General features: G+C 41.4%; 1 protein-coding gene across 1 annotated transcript in view; it reads left to right on the top strand.

Annotated features, from left to right (window-relative positions):
* The window catches only part of pds5b (PDS5 cohesin associated factor B), a 33,661-nt gene that overhangs the window by 10,189 nt on the left and 1,594 nt on the right, over window positions 1-21,878 (top strand). Inside the window, exons 5-31 of the mRNA XM_080482763.1 lie at window positions 877-974; window positions 2,655-2,781; window positions 3,218-3,298; window positions 3,747-3,887; window positions 4,752-4,867; window positions 6,524-6,618; window positions 6,855-7,000; window positions 8,549-8,700; window positions 9,712-9,825; window positions 9,920-10,001; window positions 10,087-10,135; window positions 10,264-10,403; window positions 11,953-12,068; window positions 12,153-12,258; window positions 12,583-12,743; window positions 12,863-12,986; window positions 13,151-13,309; window positions 15,451-15,519; window positions 15,641-15,777; window positions 15,949-16,072; window positions 16,172-16,376; window positions 16,840-16,954; window positions 17,262-17,394; window positions 17,482-17,601; window positions 17,706-17,768; window positions 17,873-18,018; window positions 18,300-18,372. Of these exons, the coding sequence (XP_080338889.1) occupies window positions 877-974; window positions 2,655-2,781; window positions 3,218-3,298; window positions 3,747-3,887; window positions 4,752-4,867; window positions 6,524-6,618; window positions 6,855-7,000; window positions 8,549-8,700; window positions 9,712-9,825; window positions 9,920-10,001; window positions 10,087-10,135; window positions 10,264-10,403; window positions 11,953-12,068; window positions 12,153-12,258; window positions 12,583-12,743; window positions 12,863-12,986; window positions 13,151-13,309; window positions 15,451-15,519; window positions 15,641-15,777; window positions 15,949-16,072; window positions 16,172-16,376; window positions 16,840-16,954; window positions 17,262-17,394; window positions 17,482-17,601; window positions 17,706-17,768; window positions 17,873-18,018; window positions 18,300-18,372 (3,192 nt within the window). The remainder of the gene's footprint in view (window positions 1-876; window positions 975-2,654; window positions 2,782-3,217; window positions 3,299-3,746; window positions 3,888-4,751; window positions 4,868-6,523; window positions 6,619-6,854; window positions 7,001-8,548; window positions 8,701-9,711; window positions 9,826-9,919; window positions 10,002-10,086; window positions 10,136-10,263; window positions 10,404-11,952; window positions 12,069-12,152; window positions 12,259-12,582; window positions 12,744-12,862; window positions 12,987-13,150; window positions 13,310-15,450; window positions 15,520-15,640; window positions 15,778-15,948; window positions 16,073-16,171; window positions 16,377-16,839; window positions 16,955-17,261; window positions 17,395-17,481; window positions 17,602-17,705; window positions 17,769-17,872; window positions 18,019-18,299; window positions 18,373-21,878) is intronic.

Here is a 21,878-nt window from a genome sequence, read left to right as displayed (position 1 = left end):
TCCCAGATGAATGTGATGTGGCACATTGTACAACTGTAACAAATGTCAGAATAATGAGAAGCTTCCATCACACCTATTTACTCCTTTTATCTGACAGTCCGACTCGCAGGTAACCGTTAACAGGTTCACCCCGTTGGCCTCAAATGTGACTTGAGTATCCTTGTCAGGAGTTTTTAGGGGTGTGCAGTGAAATTTTTTTATCCAATTTTGAGAAATCTGGATAATAGTTCATAGTGTATTTGAAAAGCAATTACACTGAGTGCAGTCATTCATTATGCTTACAAACACACAACATAATGGCAATGAGAGTTTAACTTTTGAAAAACCTTTGAACCAGGTGACGATCGCCACTGCAGCCCAGTTTGTAACACTTTGGTTTCCCTCAAATCCGCGTGAGATATGAGGCTGGTTTGTAGAACTAGTGATAAACGTTGTTCTACTTCTGGGTGGTTTTTTTGTAACTCCGCCATAACTCTTCATCCTCTGATCCTGTGGTAAAGTAAAGGAGGCGGTTATGATTTCCCGATGACCCATTTGTCCCAATAGGATGACAAACAATATCTACGACATCCTGTTTATTTATGAGTTTAGCAATATTGAGCACCAGAAGAGGTCACATTTTCAATAAATGAATTGGAAAGATGCGAAAGTTGTTGTTGGTGTTCAGCCACCGACACAACCAGATGGCATAAACCAGGAACTAGGACGCTCCCATTGATCATGAATGACCAGGTTTACCTGTGCTGCATGTAAATGCTTCAACTGTAACATGATCAGAGTGGCTGGAGACCGAAGTCGACACATTTTGCTGCAAAACAAATCTGTTAGAAGGTTTATCATATGTTTCTCTGACATTATACCTCTCTGTTTGATTAGAACATCGCCTGGGTGAAGTCCTACAATATTTGCTTTGAGCTCGAAGACAGCAATGAGATCTTCACCCAGCTTTACAGGACGCTCTTCCAGGTTATCAAGTAAGTCTTGTTTTTTCATTAAAATGCTCATCCACACTCAACTGTGAACTCAGGTTTCTCCTCATCTTGTATGAGGCTGCAGCAGTCCTGAATGACAGCGCTGTCTCCATCTCTTTGCTGCTACATCGGGAAACGGCACAGTAGAAGTCAGGGTTTTTCATTCCCCCTCTCTCTCTCTCTCTTTAACTACAAACCCTCCTCTCAATTTCACTCAGCTGAACACAACCTTGAGGGCTGAATTCTGCAGTACAGAATTTGGCTCTTTGCCACTGGTTGTGTGTGTCAAGATTGTGCCGACGCAGTGCTTTTTATTACATGGAGAGAATCTAAAGGACTCAGTTTGTGGAGGTGTAGGTGAATGCAGCTGTAATGTTTGTGTGTGGGTGAGTTGTGTTTTTATTTTTCTAAGTGACTCTTTCAGTGAATGGGAGACAATGAGACTGGTTAGGCCTGAGATACAAATCTAAGTAATAAGCTTTACCTCTGGCTGTAATGCAGAACATTCTGAATGAGTACATCCACCTCCAGTGAATTTTCAAAGTCACAGGGTTTGTGAGAGATGCAGCAAGTTAGAAAGATTCTGCCATCCAGTCAAACTGCATTAATGCAGTAAAATTGATTTTTGTGCCGAAGGCGTGCGGTACAAACTATGTAGACTACAAAGTATTTCATGTTTTTCCTTAATAAAATTCTGCTACTGATTGTCTTGTTTCCATGAACACAAGAAAATATCGGAGGCCTCGCGCTGTGATGTTTTCTGTTTATGATATGCGCACACGGGAATGGGAATAGATGTTAAAGCAATTGGTATTAATGCAATTAATCATTCTGCTTATCAATCTAATTATTTGTAAATTCAATTAAACTCAATTTGCGAGTAAGTGTGAAGCATCATACTATGCAAATGACCAGTCGATACACTTGGCCAATTTTTATCCAAACTTGACCTATTAAGATATTTGGATATTGCTGATTATGTTGTGCATCAGTAATTACATCTAATTATCATATTTATTGAAGAACAAACATTTTTCATGTTGCCTTTGGACTAGTACATGTTGAACATATAGACTTAGAATAAACTACCCATCAATTTGTCACTTTTAACAATTTAGAAAACAAAATATAAGAATAGAATTATGATAAATTACTGTAGAGACACAAGGCCACTTAAACATTTTCACATTACTGTTCTTTTAAGGATGTAACATGGGTTATTTACTTCATATCGATTAAATGTATATTAAAAAAAAAAAAGGCTTTAATAAAAATATAGCTTGTATCCTTCTGTCACGGTTCTATTATGGCACAATAGTGTCGTCTTTTCGACATGGACCGGTTTGCTTCTGAGCTTTCATCATCCTGCCAGCCACCGTTTAAAATGACTGAAACAAGACAAAACTTTGTATGTTAAGAGCAGGGACATCTCCGACATCAACCAGCTTTGCCATCAAAACTGCGTGATGTGATGTTGCATAACAGACATGCAAATAAACTCTTGACAGTCCGAAACCTTCTGATTTGGGATTTACATGAACTCTGATTGTGTTTACAGGCAACTTTAATCTGATCAATGTTTAATCAGATTACTCGTGGTCCATGTTACTGCTCCGCTATGAATTGGTGCTTGACATTGAATGTGTAGTTACATCTTTTCTCTTTTGTGCCTTGTTTCCCTAGCAACGGCCACAACCAGAAAGTGCACATGCATATGGTGGACCTGATGAGCTCCATCATCTGTGAGGGAGACACTGTATCACAGGAGCTGTTGGACACGGTTCTTGTCAACCTGGTGCCCGCACACAAGGTCTGTACAGCGCACGAGTCCATTCTCATGAAGGACAGAACCAAACAAATGTCCGTATTGGTTTAATGAGAAGAAAGCGTTTTATGATGAAGTTTAACACACAAGGTCAAGCATGAGGGGGGGGATGAACAATGGAGACTGCATAGTTAAGGGACAACTTGAACTGAGTGGGTTATTCAGGAGAGTGAGATCCATATCCTGTAATTCAGTGAGACCCCTGCAGGCGACACGAGGGAAAGCAAGTAAAAAAGGTTGGTGCACAAAGTGTGTGAACATCTGTGTCTGCTAATGGACCTCCAGGGTAAAGAAGAAATGATGGACATTACCCAGTTTTGTTTTGTTTTTTTTTTACAATCTGTGCTGCTTTTGTCACCTCAACTTATGTCTCGTTTAGTTGAATCTGCTCTTTTCAAACTCATTCTCTCTTTCTGTTTAGAATTTGAACAAGCAAGCGTACGACCTGGCCAAAGCTCTGCTGAAGAGGACCGCGCAGGCTATTGAACCTTATATCACCAACGTAAGGCGGGATCTTTGAGCCCATTTAAATTCAAGTTTGCCTTTGTGTTTTTGAACTGTAGTGTAATATTAACATTCTATAGACTGAAGCAAACCCAGGTGGTGTGCATTGAATATTAGTTAAGAGGTTATATGATGAAAGCGGAGTGCAGCCGATCTTATGTGGTTTTGAAGATACAGTATGGCTGAAAAACATGCATAGACTGTTCTGCTGCTCGAGGACTCCATACTGAGCAGAGGCTTTCTTGGATGAAAATAATGAATTCCTCTCAGCTCTACTAAAGTTACCCTCTGCCTTCACCTTTGACTTCAGAAAAGAAGTTGAATATAAGTATTTCACAAAGACTGCATCTGAAAACTTTTTTTTCCCTGAGAAAACAAAAGGAAGAAATGTAGTTGTTTATATAAATGTATCCGTAATCTTTCTCCTTTTCCACCTTCTTCCACAGTTTTTCAACCAGGTGCTGATGTTGGGAAAGACGTCTGTCAGCGATCTGTCTGAACACGTTTTTGATCTTATCCTGGAGCTTTACAACATCGACAGCCACCTGCTGCTCTCCGTGTTGCCACAGCTGGAGTTTAAGCTCAAGGTATCGGAAAGCGGCGTCTGCTTTAATTAAAACGTTCAATCGACTTCTGTGTGTTTTCAGATGAGATGTTTACCGAATGAGTAATTCATGAGTAAATGAGCCGTTACGTGCCTTACAACTGCCACGTCGTTAGTGTGGTAGCTTCGCGCCGCTCCCTTTACTGCATTTCATCAGGGCATTTGACACGACAATCAGATCTTTTCTTCTTTTTCTTTTTTTTTTTATTGTGTAATTGGGATTAGTTGTAGTTAAGGATGCAGCTGCAATGTTAATAATGATGTGATACATTTCCTACATACACGAAAACCTGAATTGTCTGACCCATTACGCACATTTTTACTCTCGCTGCAGGTTTGTTGATTCATATTAGAATGATAAAGCAGTGAGCCAGTCAGCATAATGTTGCCTCTGCAGTGTCTCATAAAGGCATCCCACTGATGGATAACGCTCATTAACTGTTCAGAGGGAGTGTAGATCACTGCTGTCTCCTCAAAATAATAGCTGCGATAAAATCTCCCCACCACAGACTCCAAACACACACGCACTCTTTCTTTCCGACTCTCATTCTCCGTCTTACACTTTCATCTGTTCCTTTTCCTTGTTTCTTCTCTAACCCCGCTTTTCTCCTTTCATCACTGCACCCTCTTTCTTCTTACCTCGGCTCCTTTTGTCCCTCGCTTCCCGTTGCCTCGGTCTGAAACCAGATCAATGCCTAAAGAATACTGCTACCATATAGTGTTATGAAGATGGTCGTAGTGTTTTCAGTGTAGTTAATGGAAATGACTTTGGCTCCTCAGTCAGTTCGGCTCAGCCAGTTTCAGTGCATCATTTCTCTCTTCTTCTTCTCCTCCTCTCCGTCTGCAGAGTAATGATAATGACGAGAGGCTGCAGGTGGTGAAGCTGCTGGCGAAGATGTTCGGAGCCAAGGACTCCGAGTTGGCTGCACAGAACAAACCGCTCTGGCAGTGTTACCTGGGCAGGTGGGTGTTTGTGTCGGAGCCCTGGCATCCGCAAACTTTGAAAAATGAACCTTTTACCCAGTGTGATACTTTCATGGGGGTTCAAACGAGAATGTCAATGTTACGTCCACTTGGGTGGAAAAATCTGAGACGTAACATGACAATAAAAAGTGAAAGGAGTCAAAGTGGAGTGTCAAAAGAAAAATCATTCGTGATTCTAAACTAGACAATATAGTTGTGGAGGAGGTTGGGACCGGGGTTTGTGCCAAACAAAAATTGTAAGTACAATCAAACCAGGCCTTGCTATCCCTTACCGAAATCAAACAAGACCTAAACAAAAACTTGGCTGACTTATCTAAAAACAGTGGATAACTCAAAGTAAATACAATGGTGACACCAACCCAATAACCTCGTGTTTTTAACAACAGAATACCTACCTGAGTGAAAAGTGTATAGGGTACACCAAACTTACCCAAGTCCACACCTCACCCTACAAACCACTCGGGCAAATTGACAGAGAGAAGCACTCCACAAACACACCCACATGCGACAAAGATCAACTAAAGACCGGCCTTTCCTGCAGGAGTGGTCCTTTTTATAAGGAGTGTTGCTGGCCATGATCGGCCAGTTCAGACGACACGCCACGAGCCACAGGGGCAGGCGATTAAGTTGATCACACCTGAGAGCAGACAGAGGAGGAGGGAGAGAAAATAAACCCACCCACAAACCAATCAGTCACCAACTTTTCAATAAAAATTAACATTTGGTCACTCGAGGTTCTACTTTTTTTTTTTTTCTTAATAAGGGTAGTGGACAAAAACACAGGAATCATCACCTCTCTGATCATGGAATCTGTGATGCAGGAAACGTATTGTTAGTGAACTTTACATTAACATCAAAACTTTACTGTAAAAATATGCATGTAAATGGAAGATGTATCTTTGGTCAATTACACTATTTTGGATCAAATGTCCTTAAAAATGACGTGATATGTGAAATTCCCTTGTTTCTCTTATACAAACGTTCACACTTGTTGAGGGTCAAGAAAAGTACGTCTAATTAAAAGTTTATGCTTTTTCTTATTGTGATCATGTGAAATTGAAGAAATAATTGCATCAGATGAACAGAATAAACATTTCACTATCTTAAATTTATTTAGGAATTTACGTTTTAAAGCAATGAAGTGTATTTAAATTCAATCTGAAGCAAAGACTTTCAATTTAATATTAACATCATATACTGTGGTCCACTTTTTTAGATTTGCTGGACTAATTTAGTGGGGTTGGGAAAGTCTTGAGGGACCGAAATGTCTTCCTAAAAACATTCAGAGACCATGAAGTCTAAATGATATATTTCCCAAATAAAACTACATTATATTCTTACTACTTTTGCAGTTAGTATTCGCAGTGCTAGATTTGAATATCTTATTCCGTACAATTTTGTTTACAATTTTTACACTTTTGAAACTCCACTTGGTTTAACAAAGCTTCAGCCTAACAGTTTCTCTCACTGAAATAATAGACACAAAGTGACCTGTTATTTGTGACTTTGCATTTAAAATTTGGACTCTTTGTGCCACGGGGCTTGTTTTGTTTTCCTCACTTTTTTTTTTATTTATTTATTTTTTATTTTTTTTATAACAATTACTCATATTATTTCTTTTCTCTTTACACACAGGTTTAATGACATCCACGTGCCTATTCGACTGGAGTGTGTTAAGTTTGCCAGTCACTGTCTCATGAACCACCCAGACCTGGCCAAAGACCTCACAGGTTAACGGGATGCACTGATTTACTGGAAGAATGTCTTTATAATGATAAATGTAGCAGCATGTCGGCCATTGTTGGTAGTGGCAAGATGATTTGCCTCCATGCAGAGATGACGTCACAATTTGGAGCGCTTACTACTTTATTGTTCACTTTCGATGAAATGAGAAGCAGCTGTCTATAGTACAAGTAGGTGGACTCATCCTCTCACAACCCCTCACATTTACTCTTTTCTTTCCCAGAGTACTTGAGGGTCAGATCACATGACCCCGAGGAGGCCATTCGCCATGATGTCATTGTCTCCATTGTAACCGCTGCCAAGAAAGACTTGTCTCTAGTCAATGATGCACTGCTGAACTTCGTAAAGGAGCGGACTCTGGACAAGAGAGTAAGTGGGCAAATGTAATGTGAGTCAGCAAGTGTCTGCTGAGACACTGTCGCAATGAGCTGTACCAATGTGTGTGGAGAAAAAAAAAGAAGACTTTTTGGCTTCTTCCTGTTTAAGTAGAAATCTAATTTCAGTACGTTCTGAATTTTACACACAAAATAATGCTGATGGTCTTAATTTGCGCTCTCTGTGGATTTAATTACACAGATCACCTCTCTCTTCATGTCTGAATATTCCCATTCATCCTCGTCATGCTGTATCTAATTTTGTCATGAAGGCAATGAGGCACGCACAGTTTGCCTTCACGACAAAATTGGATACACCTCTTTTAATTTTAGACCGCGAGTAATATGGCCACACTTTCAAACTATTGAAACTCTACTGAGGAGTTGCATCATCATCATTATTAGTATTATTATAGCTGATGTATGATTTCTGGGAAGAAGCTTTCTATTATTTGTCAGGGTTTTTTTGTGTTTTTTTAACTAAAACATGTCGTCTCTTTACTAATTAAACCATATTTGTATTTTTGACAGCAAGACAATGTAAAAATGAAGAACTTGACTGAATTTGCAGCTTTGTTTGCATGACTGGTTTTTATCATTGTTACATTTTCAGATTGTAATTTGTATAAGTATGGTCCTCTTTACAGTTTATCTACCTTTTAAACATCCCAAAAAAGCTGATTTCCAGTTTGTTCCAGTTGCTGGGTTTCCACAACTCTTCTTGACAAATAAACGCCTGGTCTGTTTTTCACTAAAGTTCTTCACAAAGCTCATTATAAAGTTGGATGATGGTAAACAAAAACCTAAATGAAGGCCGTAATCGTCATGTTTAATTATTTCGAGGGTAGACCGCCAATATGTTGTTATGGAGCGCGCGCTGTGCACTGACTCTAAGCACAATGAATAATACATGAAATGATGTTACTTGACAGTGACTTTTAATACAAGAAGCCTAAAATGCAAACCAGTTGAAATAGTTATTCAACAGTATTTCCTGTCTTGGCTTAGTAAAAGGTTTGTGCAAATCGAAATCGAAGGATTAAACTTTGAAAACTGATCTGAACAAACTTCAGTTTATCTTCACAACAAAATGATCATTGTTTTTGGTTTAAGACTGAAACCATGTGATGGACGGTTTAGATGACACAATATTACGACATTTTGTTTGGTGCCATATTAAAGTGTAAAATTTGTGCTCCTTTGAAAAACTCCACTGGGCAACAAAGTTTATTATTATATAATATGCTTTCTGTTGTCAGTTCAGTTTTAGACTAGTTATTGAAACTCTGCAGTTTCCTATTATATTTGTAATTGTGATAACCATGACCTCTATTGATGATGAAAGTGGGAAGAAATCCTGACATTAAAAAATATAAATTGACATATAAGCAAAACATCATTTAATTTCAGTTTATTACATTCAAAATACAATGAAGTGCTTTATGAGGATAATGTATGTATATATATATATATATATGTGTGTGTGTGTGAGATATCTCCCCTTTTCCTTTTCTTTGAAACAAATTTTTCCCTTTCTTGTAAGTGGCGTGTACGTAAGGAGGCTATGATGGGCCTGGCATCGATCTACAGGAAGTACTCGCTGCAGGGCGAAGGAGGGAGGGAGGCCTCTAAACAGATTTCCTGGATCAAAGACAAGCTGCTCCATATCTACTACCAGAACAGCATTGATGACAGGTTTGTGTGTATGGGATGTTTCTTTTGGGGAGGAACTCAAAAGACCCTGATGAATTTGAATGAAGCTTTTAATACCAGGGTGTCGGTGTAAAGTATTTAAACCTGTATCCTCAAAGATACTGACGAGCTTCGCTTCGCAGCTTGTCTGCAAGCATCGAACAAAACACTGCTGCCGGTAATGGAACTGAGATTTGAGCACTTCATTTTGTTTGATGGATTTGTCTTGCACTGTTGGACGAGCGGCTAAACGTAGATTTATTTGGCAGGCACTCAGTCAACCGCATCACCTGCCTCACACACCAGCAGTCAAATCAGTTTTGTGAGTGAGAATCCAAAGCGCAGAGACGTTTCTCCAGAGTAATGGAAGAATAGATGCCAGCCTGATTGCCTGCAGTCGCCTCGGGGCATCAGAATGTAGAGCAGTTGCAACCGTTTCAGGAGAAAGGTGTACGTGGGACTTGTTGTTGGTTGAGCAGCCAGGCGCCACACTGCAGCATTGCGTCACTCAGAGCCCCAACAAATGTGGTTTGTTATTGTTTGTCAACGTGAGGTAGCCGCCACTGCCTCTCTGGGAGGTTGTTGGAAAGTCGTCCTCCTAAATGTTGCTGTCAGGAAAATATTAAATATCATGAGGAAAATACATTGAAGGACCAAAATGTGTGATACGCAGTGTCTTTAAATCACTCTGCTGCAGTGGAGCTGCTTGTTGCCAACTGGAAAATCTGTATTATAGCAAACTGTGAATGTGTATTATTGCATTAATGGTAAACATGGCCACATTGTGTAAATAGTGCTTGCACAACAAACTGAAATCCATGACAATTCAACTCCCGTTACATGCACAAATGTCCTGTTAATTATGAATTCATTTGAGTTCATGTCCGGACTAAACACAAATCATCCTGTTATAAAGTAGAGTTCATTCGTTGGCCTACAAACAGTCACATCAATTTCAAATCGCCAACTGAATGAAAAGCAAACACATTTTAAATGTTGACTCTGTACTTTCAGGTTGCTGGTCGAGCGTGTTTTTGCTCAGTACATGGTTCCTCACAACCTGGAAACCACCGAGAGAATGAAGTGTCTTTACTACCTGTACGCCACCCTGGACACAAATGCCGTCAAGTAAGTGTTTTTCTTTTTTTTAAGTAGCAGCTTATCTCTCTATTTTAGTGCCGAGACGTTCTTTAATCGTGGCGTCTCTCTCTCTCTCACACAGGGCTTTAAACGAGATGTGGAAGTGCCAGAATCTGTTGAGACATCATGTAAAAGATCTGCTGGACCTGGTCAAGAAACCCAAGGTAGCCATTAACGCTTCCAGCAGATGAACGAATAAATGCTTTTTTAATCACAGATATTTAAACTCATCTACTTTGTTTCTCGCAGTCTGAAGCATCAACCAAGGCTGTGTTTGCCAAAGTTATGGTGATCACAAGTAAGACACCCCCCCCCCCCCCCCTTTAAAGAAGCAGTTGGTGGAATTTAATATTAGTAACTATAATTAAGATATACGCCATATCCATATCCCAGTGCTATTTAATATTGACGCCTGTGTTTGTGTAGAGAACCTGCCCGACCCGGGGAAGGCTCAGGACTTTGTGAAGAAGCTGTCTCAGGTCCTCGACGATGACGAGCGGATCAGAGATCAGCTGGAAACGTTGGTCAGCCCGTCCTGTTCCTGCAAGCAGGCGGAGGTCTGCGTGGTGAGTGCTGAGCCGAGACATGAAGTGTCCTCTAATTGATGCTGTCATGTTGTCTCATTCATAGCTGGACTGATTTGTCTAATGCAACTCGGGGGAGAGGGAAGTTTATCTTTATATTAGTTGCATGAAATCAAATTTGTACAAAGTTGGTGTGTTTACAAAGAACCATTTATGTGAACATTTAACAAAGACTGCAGTTGAGCTGCTTCTGAATCGAAGAAAAAAGGCCTTGGTGCTTAAAAAAAATAATACATTTGGCTTATTGTGGCTTCAATTAAAACCAAGCAAATAAATCAAAGTTTAAAAATCTTGTGTGTAAGATTTCACATTAGTCATCAGACAATTTATATTTTTTCTTATTTTGAGTAATCCATCACAAGAATGACACATTTTTTATCTCAAAACAAAATGTGCTTCAACTCAAAATCCTATTTACTCACACCTCTTACGCAGTGCAATATATTTCAGGGTCCTATTGCTTACCTCACTGCAAAAAACTGAAGATAAAATTTCACCAAGTGAAAGTATCTAAACTCTTAATGCAACTTTTTAAAACTATTTCCACCAATCATTGTATTTAACTTTGCTCTACTCTTATAGATCACACTGACACATCAGACAACAAACAGCCACCTGGAAACTTTTGTTTTTCTATGTGTCCTGTCCGGCAGGCTTAAAGCCTTCAGTGAGATGGATCAGAGTGCCAAAACATTTTGCTCTTTGCGAAGGAAGGGTCTGACAGACGCTTCCTGTTGTGGACCTAATAGATTTTTTTTCTATTGATTTATTGGTCAGGTCACTGGACTGCTGTGGAGAGAAAGAGACAAGAAGTGTATAAATGACAAAAACAACAGCAGCAGCGACAACTGTGAAATGTGGAACGCTTCGATCAGCAGCAGACTAACAGATGTCAAAGTGCTTTAATGTCAATTCTGCTGTACATACAAGACACAGTGGAATCAAATTTCTGTCTCGTTTGCTCATATGTCACCGAAAATGAAATATAGAGAATAATTGCCAAAACATATTACACAAAATAGAGTAAAAATTAGAACATTGACAATATGACCAAGAAAAACAGTGCAACTGGATGTTAAATTAGAAGTTTAAAAAAAAACAAAAAACTGAAATGTGCGCTATACGACAGAGCGTCGCCTCAGAATAAACTGTAATCTGCCATGTGATCCATGAAACGGATGACTGATATTATTGCCCCAATGCATGCAGCATCAAGCTGTTATATTTATACAACACTCAACACTGAAAAGATAAAAAAGAAAACTTGTTCTCATACGCATGCAAATTTATTTCTAGATTAATTTATCTACCAAAATCACTCTAGATTGAAAAACACGAAGATTGTAGTAAATTACAATTAATCCATTACAAAGCCACTGAATAAATAATCTCCATAATGGAGTCCAAGTATCACTATGTGTCTTAATAGATATGCTCTGGATTGCTAACTAATAATCAATCCTATGTGATGATCGTGGTTTTTTTTCTGTTATTTATATCGATATACGTTCTGTGCTTCTCACCTTCTCAGCGAGACATCACTAAAAAACTGGGCAGCCCCAAACAGCCCAGCAATCCTTTCCTGGAGATGGTGAAGTTCCTGCTGGAGCGGATCGCTCCGGTGCACATCGACACCGAGTCCATCAGGTCCGTGCGTTAAAATATAAGCTTCAGTAATGCTTTAAACACAAATTCTGCAGTAGTTAACCCTTCTTTTCTGCTCTCAATCAGTGCTTTGATAAAGCAGGTAAACAAATCTATAGATGGAACAGCTGACGATGAGGAGGAGGGCGTTCCCACTGAAGAGGCCATCAGAGCCGGACTGGAATTACTAAAGGTAAAAAAAAAAAAAAAAAGGAATGAAAACCATTTTTCAGGCAGAATATTAGCAGGAAATTACAAATGAAAGCTTCTAAACAGTGGTGTAATCAGTTGATTAAATATGTTGTTTTTGTTCTGGCGCAGTGAATTCTAAGAATGGCAGATATTAATATTTGGTTGCTGATAATGTCTCTCCTGCTGTTTTGTCCCAGTAGTGGGTCTGCAAGCTGCTGTTATCGCAGCTTCTATAAATACGTTTGAAAGATCTCTCAAATCTTCACTAATTTTGTGCTTCCGTGATTATTTTAAGCCTTTTGTTTTGTTTGTTCTCCCCTCACAGGTGCTGTCGTTCACCCACCCGGTGTCGTTCCACTCCGCGGAGACCTTCGAGTCTCTGCTGGGCTGTCTGAAGATGGATGACGAGAAGGTGGCCGAGGCGGCGCTGCAGATCTTCAAGAACACGGGCAGCAAGATGGAGGAGAGTTTCCCACACATCAAATCGTACGTCTCACTTCTTGATCTCGTGTAGATCACTGTATGTCGTGGAAGACGTACCAGGATTAAAACCTGAGGCTCTCTGCTGTTTGTTGATGATTTTCTCCTCTCCGTTACCTCGCCAGTGTTTTGATGCCGGTCCTGCAGGCCAAAGCGAAGAGAGGCCCTCCTCGCCAGGCGAAGTACGCCATCCACTGCATCAACGCCATGTTCAGCAACAGGGACACACACTTCGCCCAGATCTTTGAGGTCAGTCAGTTGATTCTTTTTGAGCTCATACTGGCGGAAACCATTCTCCAAAGAAAATTTGTGTGAAGCCAAAATATACAACAGAAGATCCCAGTCAATTTGTCTTATTTTTCGATAAAAGCATTGAAATGTGTTGTTGTTGTTGTTGTTTGTTTTTTCTCCAGCCCCTGCACAAAGGCCTGGACCCTGCTAACCTGGAGCAGCTCATCACTCCTTTGACCACCCTGGGTCACCTCGCCCAGCTGGCCCCAGAACAGTTTGCAGCGCCGCTCAAATCTCTAGTCGCCAACTTTATCGTGAAGGACCTGCTCATGAACGACAGGGTGCGCATGCACACATTGGAGGGAGCGGGGGGTCGACGGCGACATGTTCAGAACATGTTTAGCTTCTCTAATGAGATAAGTTAACTTGAATAAGTGGCCACACTACTGAAGAGCAGCCAAACTCTTTGTTCATGCAGTGTCAGATTACGAGTGTACATAAGGCAAAATATCAAGAAAGGAAATTAAGCTCAACCAGCAGAAACTTATTGTAGATCATTCTACAGCAGAATCAAAAGCTCATCACTTCAATAACTAAAATAACGTTATAATAATACTACTCTGCTGTACACTCTTTCTCTATAATGTAGCTGCTACGATACACACTTGATTTTGTACATTCCAGTCACAGGAGTTTAATCATACAAATGATAAAGGGGGCGGACACTGATATTTCACCATATCCACATCTTTGCATTTCTCACCTGCAACAGTTCAGCTCAGACATTTTTATTTTTGAAATGGCAACAATTTGAAATGTATTTATTGGTATAGTATGAAGATACAGTGGGTACGGAAAGTATTCAGACCCCTTTAAATGTTTCACTCTTTGAAGCCATTTGCTGAAAAAGTTCATTATTTTTCTCATTAATGCACACTCAGCAACCCATCTTGACCGAGAAAAATAAAATGTAGAACTTTTTGCAAATTTATTAAAAAAGAAAAACTGAAATATCACATGGTCATAAGTATTCAAACCCTTTGCTGTGACACTCATATTTAACTCACATGCTGTCCATTTCTTCTGATCCTCCTTGAGATGATTCTACTCCTCCATTGGAGTTTAGCTGGGTTAATTTAAACTGATTGGACTTGATTAGGAAAGTCACACACCCGTCTATATAAGACCTTACAGCTCACAGTGCATGTCAGAGCAAATGAGAATTGTGAGGTCGGAGGAACTGCCCAAGGAGCTCAGAGACAGAATTGCGGCAAGGCACAGATCTGGCCATGGTTACAAAAGAATTTCTGCAGCACTCAAGGTTCCCAAGAGCATAGTGGCCTCCATAATCCTTAAATGGAAGAGGTTTGGGACGACCAGAACTCTTCTTCGACCTGGCCGTCCAGCCAAACTGAGCAAACGTGTGAGAGAGGTAAAGAAGAACCCAAAGATCACTGTGGCTGAGCTCCAGAGATGCAGTAGGGAGATGGGAGAAAGTTCCACAAAGTCAACCATCACTGCAGCCCTTCACCAGTCGGGGCTTTATGGCAGAGTGGCCCGACGGAAGCCTCTCCTCAGTGCAAGACATATGACAGCCCGCATAGAGTTTACCAAAAAACCCATGAAGGACTCCCAGACTATGAGAAATAAGATTCTCTGGTCTGATGAGACCAAGATTGAACTTTTTGGCGTTAATTCTAAGCGGTATGTGTCAAGAAAACCAGGCACTGCTCATCACCTGCCCAACACAATCCCAACAGTAAAACGTGGTGGGAGCATCATGCTATGGGAGTGTTTTTCAGCTGCAGGGACGGGACGACTGGTTGCAATTGAAGAAAAGATGAATGCGGCCAAGTACAGAGATATCCTGGAAGAAAACCTCTTCCAGAGTGCTCAGGACCTCAGGCTGGGCCGAAGGTTCACCTTCCAACAAGACAATGACCCGAAGCACACAGCTATAATAACAAAGGAGTGACTTCAGAACAACTCTGGGACCGTTCTTGACTGGCCCAGCCACAGCCCTGACCTAAACCCAATTGAGCATATCTGGAGAGACCTGAAAATGGCTGTCCACCAACGTTCACCACCCAACCTGACAGAACTGGAGAGGATCTGCAAGGAAGAATGGCAGAAGATCCCCGAATCCAGGTGTGAAAAACTTGTTGCATCATTCCCAAGAAGACTCATGGCTGTACGAGCTCAAAAGGGTGTTTCTACTCAATACTGAGCAAAGGGTCTGAATACTTATGACTTTGTGATACTTCAGTTTTTCTTATTTAATTTGCAAAACTTTCTACATTTGTTTTTTTTCTGCCAAGATGGGGTGCTGAGTGTTTTATTAATGAGAAATAAAATGAACTTTTTTGATTTTAGCAAATGGCTGCAATGAAGCAGAGTGAAAATTTTAAAGGGGTCTGAATACTTTCCGTACCCACCGTATGTTTGAAATGAAGTTAGCTCACTGAATCATTGATGTTTTCAGATTCCCGGCAAGAAGACAACTAAACTCTGGGTTCCTGATGATGAGGTGTCCCCCGAGACTCAAGCCAAGGTATTACTATTATTACTACTAGTAGTAGTAGTATTTTTGAAATACAGTGTGTTCCAGAAACAGATCTGCACACATCAAAATAAGATCTGACTTTTTTGCGCTTGCTTTCTTCTCGGTTCAGATCCAGGGAATTAAGCTGATGGTGCGGTGGTTGTTAGGAGTGAAGAACAACCAGAGCAAGTCGGGTAACTCCACCCTGAGGATGCTGACGGCGATCCTACACAGCGACGGCGACCTAACGGAGCAGGGCAGGATGGGGTAAGTTCAAAAACACCTGAGAACAGTCCCGTTTTCAGACTCTCGTCTTGTAATTTTCACTGAAGTGCTGAATTTTAATGGGCGTCTTGGAGCCTTGGGGGATGTGGAGCTCTAATGATGAGCATATTTCTAGATAATTAATGAGTCTGTTTGTTTACTCTTGTCTTCCAGTAAACCTGACATGTCGAGGCTGCGGCTGGCGGCAGCGTGCGCTCTGCTGAAGCTGGCTCAGGAGCCCTGCTACCATGAAATCATCACATTGGAGCAATATCAGCTGTGTGCGCTCGTCATCAATGTAGGAAGCACGACAAATCTTTTTCTTGTCTCCTCTTCTCACTATTTTCCTCCTCCTCGTCATCGTTTCTGCTCTCTGCGTGTCTGCTGCTCCATGTAGGACGAGTGCTACCAGGTGCGGCAGTGCTTTTCCCAGAAGCTCCACCGGGGCCTGTGCCGCCTCCGCCTGCCGCTGGAATACATGGCCGTGTTTGCTTTGTGTGCCAAGGACCCTGTGAAGGAGAGGAGGGCTCACGCTCGCCAGTGTCTGGTGAAAAACGTCAACATACGCAGAGAGTACCTCAAACAGCATGCTGCCATCAGCGGTAAAGAGCCTGATAGTTTTTCTGTTTTGTTTTTTATTTTATCATTTAGAAGGACTTCCTGAACAAGTGTCAGTGTGTTGTTGTTTTTTCAGCAAGCTGCTGAATGACGGAGCATGTAAAGCCCATTGAGATTGCTCAAGCAGTCAAGACCAATCACCAAAAGTAATTTAAAGCCACAATGCCAGCGTGAATACTTGGTGTATCGTTAGGAGAGGTAAAATCCCAGGGTTTGCTGATCAAGGCCTCGTTTTACCCTGAACATCTCACATGGCTGCCGTTACTATTGATGGCAGATTATTATTTATCATTGAAACTAATCAACCTGTAAAATGTGCCACATGAGCGAAGTTGATTGGTGAGCCACAACTCTTGTGCCAATGACGCAACACCGAAATCAAAAGCGTTCCTGTTCTTGTATCCGACTTCTGCATCCTTGTGATTTTTCCGCTGTCGATACCAACAGACAAGCTCTTCTCTCTGCTGCCGGAGTACGTGGTGCCCTACGCCATCCACCTTCTGGCTCATGACCCAGACTATGTGAAAGTGCAGGACATTGAGCAGCTCAAGGAAATTAAAGAGTAAGTAATTGGGGGGCTGGTAAATTATGCTTAAAATTCAGTCTGTGGGAAAATGTGAGTGTTTTTTGACATTCAAGGAGGGTCAGTTGGTTTTGTTGGCTATAAAAACTAAACATAGAATAATATTGCTTTTTTTTTTTTTTTGTTTGAGGGCGCTCAGTGTATTAGTGCCATTACTCCTAAACGACATCTGCACTCTCCAAAGAATTAAAGGGACAATCTTCAGGAATATAAAAAGCAGCCGTTAGAAAATTCTCTCTCTAATGGAAAGTTCTGTGTTGATACTGAGCCTGTTTGTCTTTGCCAGGGCTCTGTGGTTCGTCCTTGAGATCATCATGGCCAAGAATGAGAACAACAGCCACGCCTTCATCAGAAAAATGGTAGAAAACATCAAACAGACGAAAGACGCCCAGGCTCCCGGTGACTCCAAAACTAACGAGGTACCCGACACACGTCCAGGCCGATTCATTCACAACCTCTAACTGACATTTACAGTTTTGCACGTGTTTTGTTTTGGTCTCGTGTAGAAACTCTACACGGTGTGTGACGTAGCCATGAACATTATAATGTCGAAGAGCACCACCTACAGCCTGGAGTCCCCGAAAGACCCTGTAGTGCCGTCGCGCTTCTTCACCAAACCAGACAAGGTCAGTATATGAACACCAAATCGACGTCCATCAGCCTGAATCGTTGAAGACATTATGATCGGCACAAATAAGCTCTCTGACGACGAATCCCCCGTCTGTTTCAGAATTTCAGCAACACGAAAAATTACCTCCCTCCAGAGATGAAGGTTTTCTTCACACCAGGAAAGGTGAATGTCACTTAAGACAGCCAATGCAACTTGGGAGTTTAACTGTCTATTTTTTGACTGAAGAAACACAAAACTGACCTCGTCACTCCGTCCTCCTCCCCCAGCCTAAATCAGCCAACGTGTTGGGTGCAGTGAACAAGCCGCTGTCGACGGCGGGCAAACAGCTCCAGAGTAAAGCTTCTCGAATGGAGACGGCCAGTAACGACGACACCAACTCCAACCCAGGCTCTCCACAACGCAGCAAGACCAGGTATTTAAGAATTTAAAAAACACCTCTTTTTAAGAAGGGTCCACTTCCTGAGGTCATCGATACGACAATACCTCCACATCCAGACGCTGCTGTACTCTTATCAGTGAACCCACAGTGCCTCAAAGCACATTAAACCAAGATGTTTGATATTTACTCATCCAGAATGAATTGTTTGGTTTGTTTTTGTCTATTTTCTTGTCACCTGCTGCACCTGGAATGTTTGTTCTGTTTGTGTCTAAAATATTTACAATGGGCGGCGGCTGTTTTTTTTTTTTTTTCAGGCACGACAGCACAGAAATGGATCACAGCGAGAACGAGGACATCAGCTTCAAGATCGCAGACAGCGTTGACAAGGTAACAAATCTTCCTACAGGCTGATCAAACTGATATCTGTGACTGTTGGAGCTTCTCTGCAGAGCTGCAGCGTCTCAATCCTCGTAAAGCGGCCCGTTGCGGGTTGTAAAGTCTTCATCGCATCCGTTTTTCACTGGAAATTTCCTCTTGCCTCTTTGTAGTGAGTCAATATAGTCTAAACTTCAGTAGTATTTGATAGTAATGTCATTCCTCAGCGTGAAAATTCACGCCAAACATTGCAATTTATAATGGCTTGATAGTTTGGAGAACTTGTTTTCTTCTCTTCTGAAGCGTCTCCACACAAACAATCTGGAACGATACCTGAGATTACACAGGAGCTGCGAACAAGTCGAAAACGCTGCGTTGCCGCGATCCAGTCGAGTGCCGCCTGTAATAAATATCAGAGTCTCTGTGTTTGGATTCGACTGTGCAAACAACCTGCTGGATTTAAGTCAAGACACAGTGTGCAAGCACAAGCTGTGTAAACTACAATAAATGACGGCTTCTAGCATATACAGGAAAGTCTGTTTTGTTGCGTGGGAATTACACAGGTAACACGTCAGCGGCTGCTTTTATCAATCCAATCAACTTTATTTATACAGCCCTTTTTATATACAATTAATGGAATACAAAATGCTTAACATGATTTAAAAACAGTGCAAAGATCCAATAGATATTTAAGAAACGAGTGAACACGCACATGCAGACATGCCTAGTGGTATGGAGACATGGCAGGGTACTGAGGACTAAGGTGAGGAGAGGGCCACATTTGGGGGCTGCGTCCACACTGGGAGCAGCACAGCCTCTAACCACAGGGACACTGCCCCACAGACCCCCCCCCCCCCCCCAGCCCGGGCAGACCGACGAATCTCACAACATACGTAGGGGACCAACCAGGTGCCCGGGACGGGGAAACCCACAGGACCACCCCACCAGTGGGGAACCTGGCTACCAGTGTAGTGACCCCTGATTCAGATTCATATTAAAAATATAAAGTAGATATTTTTAGATAAATAAATAGGGAATAGACACACACACACACATATATATACATATATATATATATACACACACAGACACAGTTGTTCTAACTGGGTTATTTTAACCACTGGTTAAGCCCTAACCACCTGTTAAATCCTTAACTCGCCGTTAGCTAACTGACCGTTAAATATGCGTTGTTTAAAACATGGTTAGTCATCCTGTTAGTTAACGTCGCCGTCAAAGTTGACTGTGAGGTTAACAACAGTGGTTAGCGTCCTTGACGCTGCTCCGCCCACTTTCAAGTCTCCGTGCTTCTGCGTTTTGTCTTAAGCGTTGTGGTGGACGGCAGCGCAGTGTTTTTATCTCCTCTATAAAACGACCATAAAACATGACAAACAACGCTGCTACCAGGATATTAAAGTGGAACATGAAAACTGAGCTGGGATGATCGGATGACGCATCATGCGGCCTCATCTTTTTTTAATTTTCACCCGAGAGAACGATATAGAAAGTGGACTGTACGTGGCCATAGAGAAAAATAATAATAACGCTTGGGAACGAGATAAGTCATTGCCTCAAATTAATAAAGCGAGGGAATGAGATCATTTAAACTCTGGCCGCGAGATTCTTTACTTGTGGCCACGAAGGGAGAGGTCTGTATGAGGCTGTGTTGCTCTCCGCTATGAGACACTCCACAGCACTTCTTTATAATGAAGCCATACTTTTGGTTCATCAGTCACTACTAAACAACTACATACTACTGTAAATGAAAGCTTGGATTTCTTTTGCCATAAAATGTGCCTTTTAATGGCGCTTCATGTGAAAGAGAACTTTAATTTTCGAATCAGGGTGTCTTTACGTAGGTTGCCATTGGAAACGTCTGTCGAGCTGCGTTCTATCATTGTACACCTCCATTCATCCTGATGTTGAAGCATTTGATTCAGACACATCCAGAAATAAAGTGAAAGGAGCAGAAATTCACTATGTAATGCCTAAATGTTGAAAAATAAGCCCAAAGCTCACTTATTTATGGTAAAGAAGGAATCTGTGATTCAGAGCTGCTGAGAATTTGATCCTCTTTTTGGACGAAGGTGAGTTTAACATGTCTGTATTTCACATGCTTCAGTTAGAAAACACCAATATCTTATGTGGTCCACATTATTTGATCTCAAAGCTCCATAACAGGAGCAACTGAGAGGATTGAAGCGACATTGGTGAAAAAATATAATACGAGGGAACGAGATAGTAACTCGGTGTCTCGAGTTATTCATTTGAGATTACTAATTATAATCTAATTTCCGCACGTTATATGTGTATTATTATTTATGGGTTTTTTTCTGTGGCCACTCCAGGGCTCCATGAAGGCGTAACTCTTCATTACAGTATTGACTTATATCAAAGTTAAGTCCATGGAACATCTTATCATCATGAACGCAGCGCTGCCAGTGAACGCCATAGTGAGAGTTAACCACGCTGTTAAAAAGTTAGCGGCGGTGCGTTAAGTTTAACGTCAAGATAACATCCGGTTAAAGTTAACCGAGTTTTGAACAACAACATAACAGTGCCGTTAAAGTTAACGGTCGGTTAAATGTATTTAACAGCTGGTTAAGCGATAACCGAGTTTTGGACAACCGGGCCCAGAGAGCAGGACGTTACAATAGTCAAGCCTACAGGAGATAAAAACAAGAGAGAAGTGGGCGGACTCTGGCTATATTCTTCAAGTGATAAAAATCAGTCTTTGACATTTTTGATGTGTGAGATAAAGTTAAGCTCAGAGTCAAAAGTCACGCACAGATTTTTTTACGGCTGAAGATGTGTTAAAATCTAGCAGTTTTGGAAAAGGTTTCTCTCTCTGGCGTTCAGGACCGAGAACTAAAACCTCTGTTTTGTCCTGGTTGAGCTGAAGCAAGTTTGCTGCCATCCAAGACTTAATATCTAAAATGCAGTTAAGAAGTGCATCAATTGGCTTTGTGTCATCAGGAGACACCGCCACATACAGCTGTGTGTCATCAGCATAGCTATGGAAGCTGATGCCATGTCTCCGGATGACATCCCCTCGTGGCAGCATGTAAAGATTAAAAAGGATTGGGCCTAAAATCGACCCTTGGGGAACCCCACAGCTGACTTCATGGGTTCCTGAGGAACGTTCATCCATACTTACAAAGAAGCGTCGATCTTTGAGATAAGAACTGAACCACTTAAAAACAGTACCAGAGACACCGGCCAGATTCCTGACATCAATGGTGTCAGAAGCAGCACTAAGAGCCAATAAAATCAAGCCTGTGAGCTGTTGAGTCTTGATTGCACCTGATGTCATTTAAAATCGTTAAAAGGGCCGGCTCTGAAGAGAGCAGTTGACCATGTTTAAAAGCTGTTCCTCAAAGAACCCATGAAATGACTTAAAAAGTGATGTTGGAATCGGATCTAAAAGGCAGGTTGTTGGGTTAACTTGGGAGAATACTCGACCAAGTGTTCTTGCATCAACCAGGGCAAAACAGTCCAGGGATTCCTCAGGTGAAGACACT

Source organism: Lipophrys pholis, assembly GCF_963383615.2.
Source record: "Lipophrys pholis genome assembly, chromosome: 16".
Taxonomy (NCBI): Eukaryota; Metazoa; Chordata; class Actinopteri; order Blenniiformes; family Blenniidae; genus Lipophrys; species Lipophrys pholis.
The sequence above is the reverse complement of the archived record's forward strand: the minus strand, read 5'-3'. Positions and strand labels throughout refer to the sequence as shown.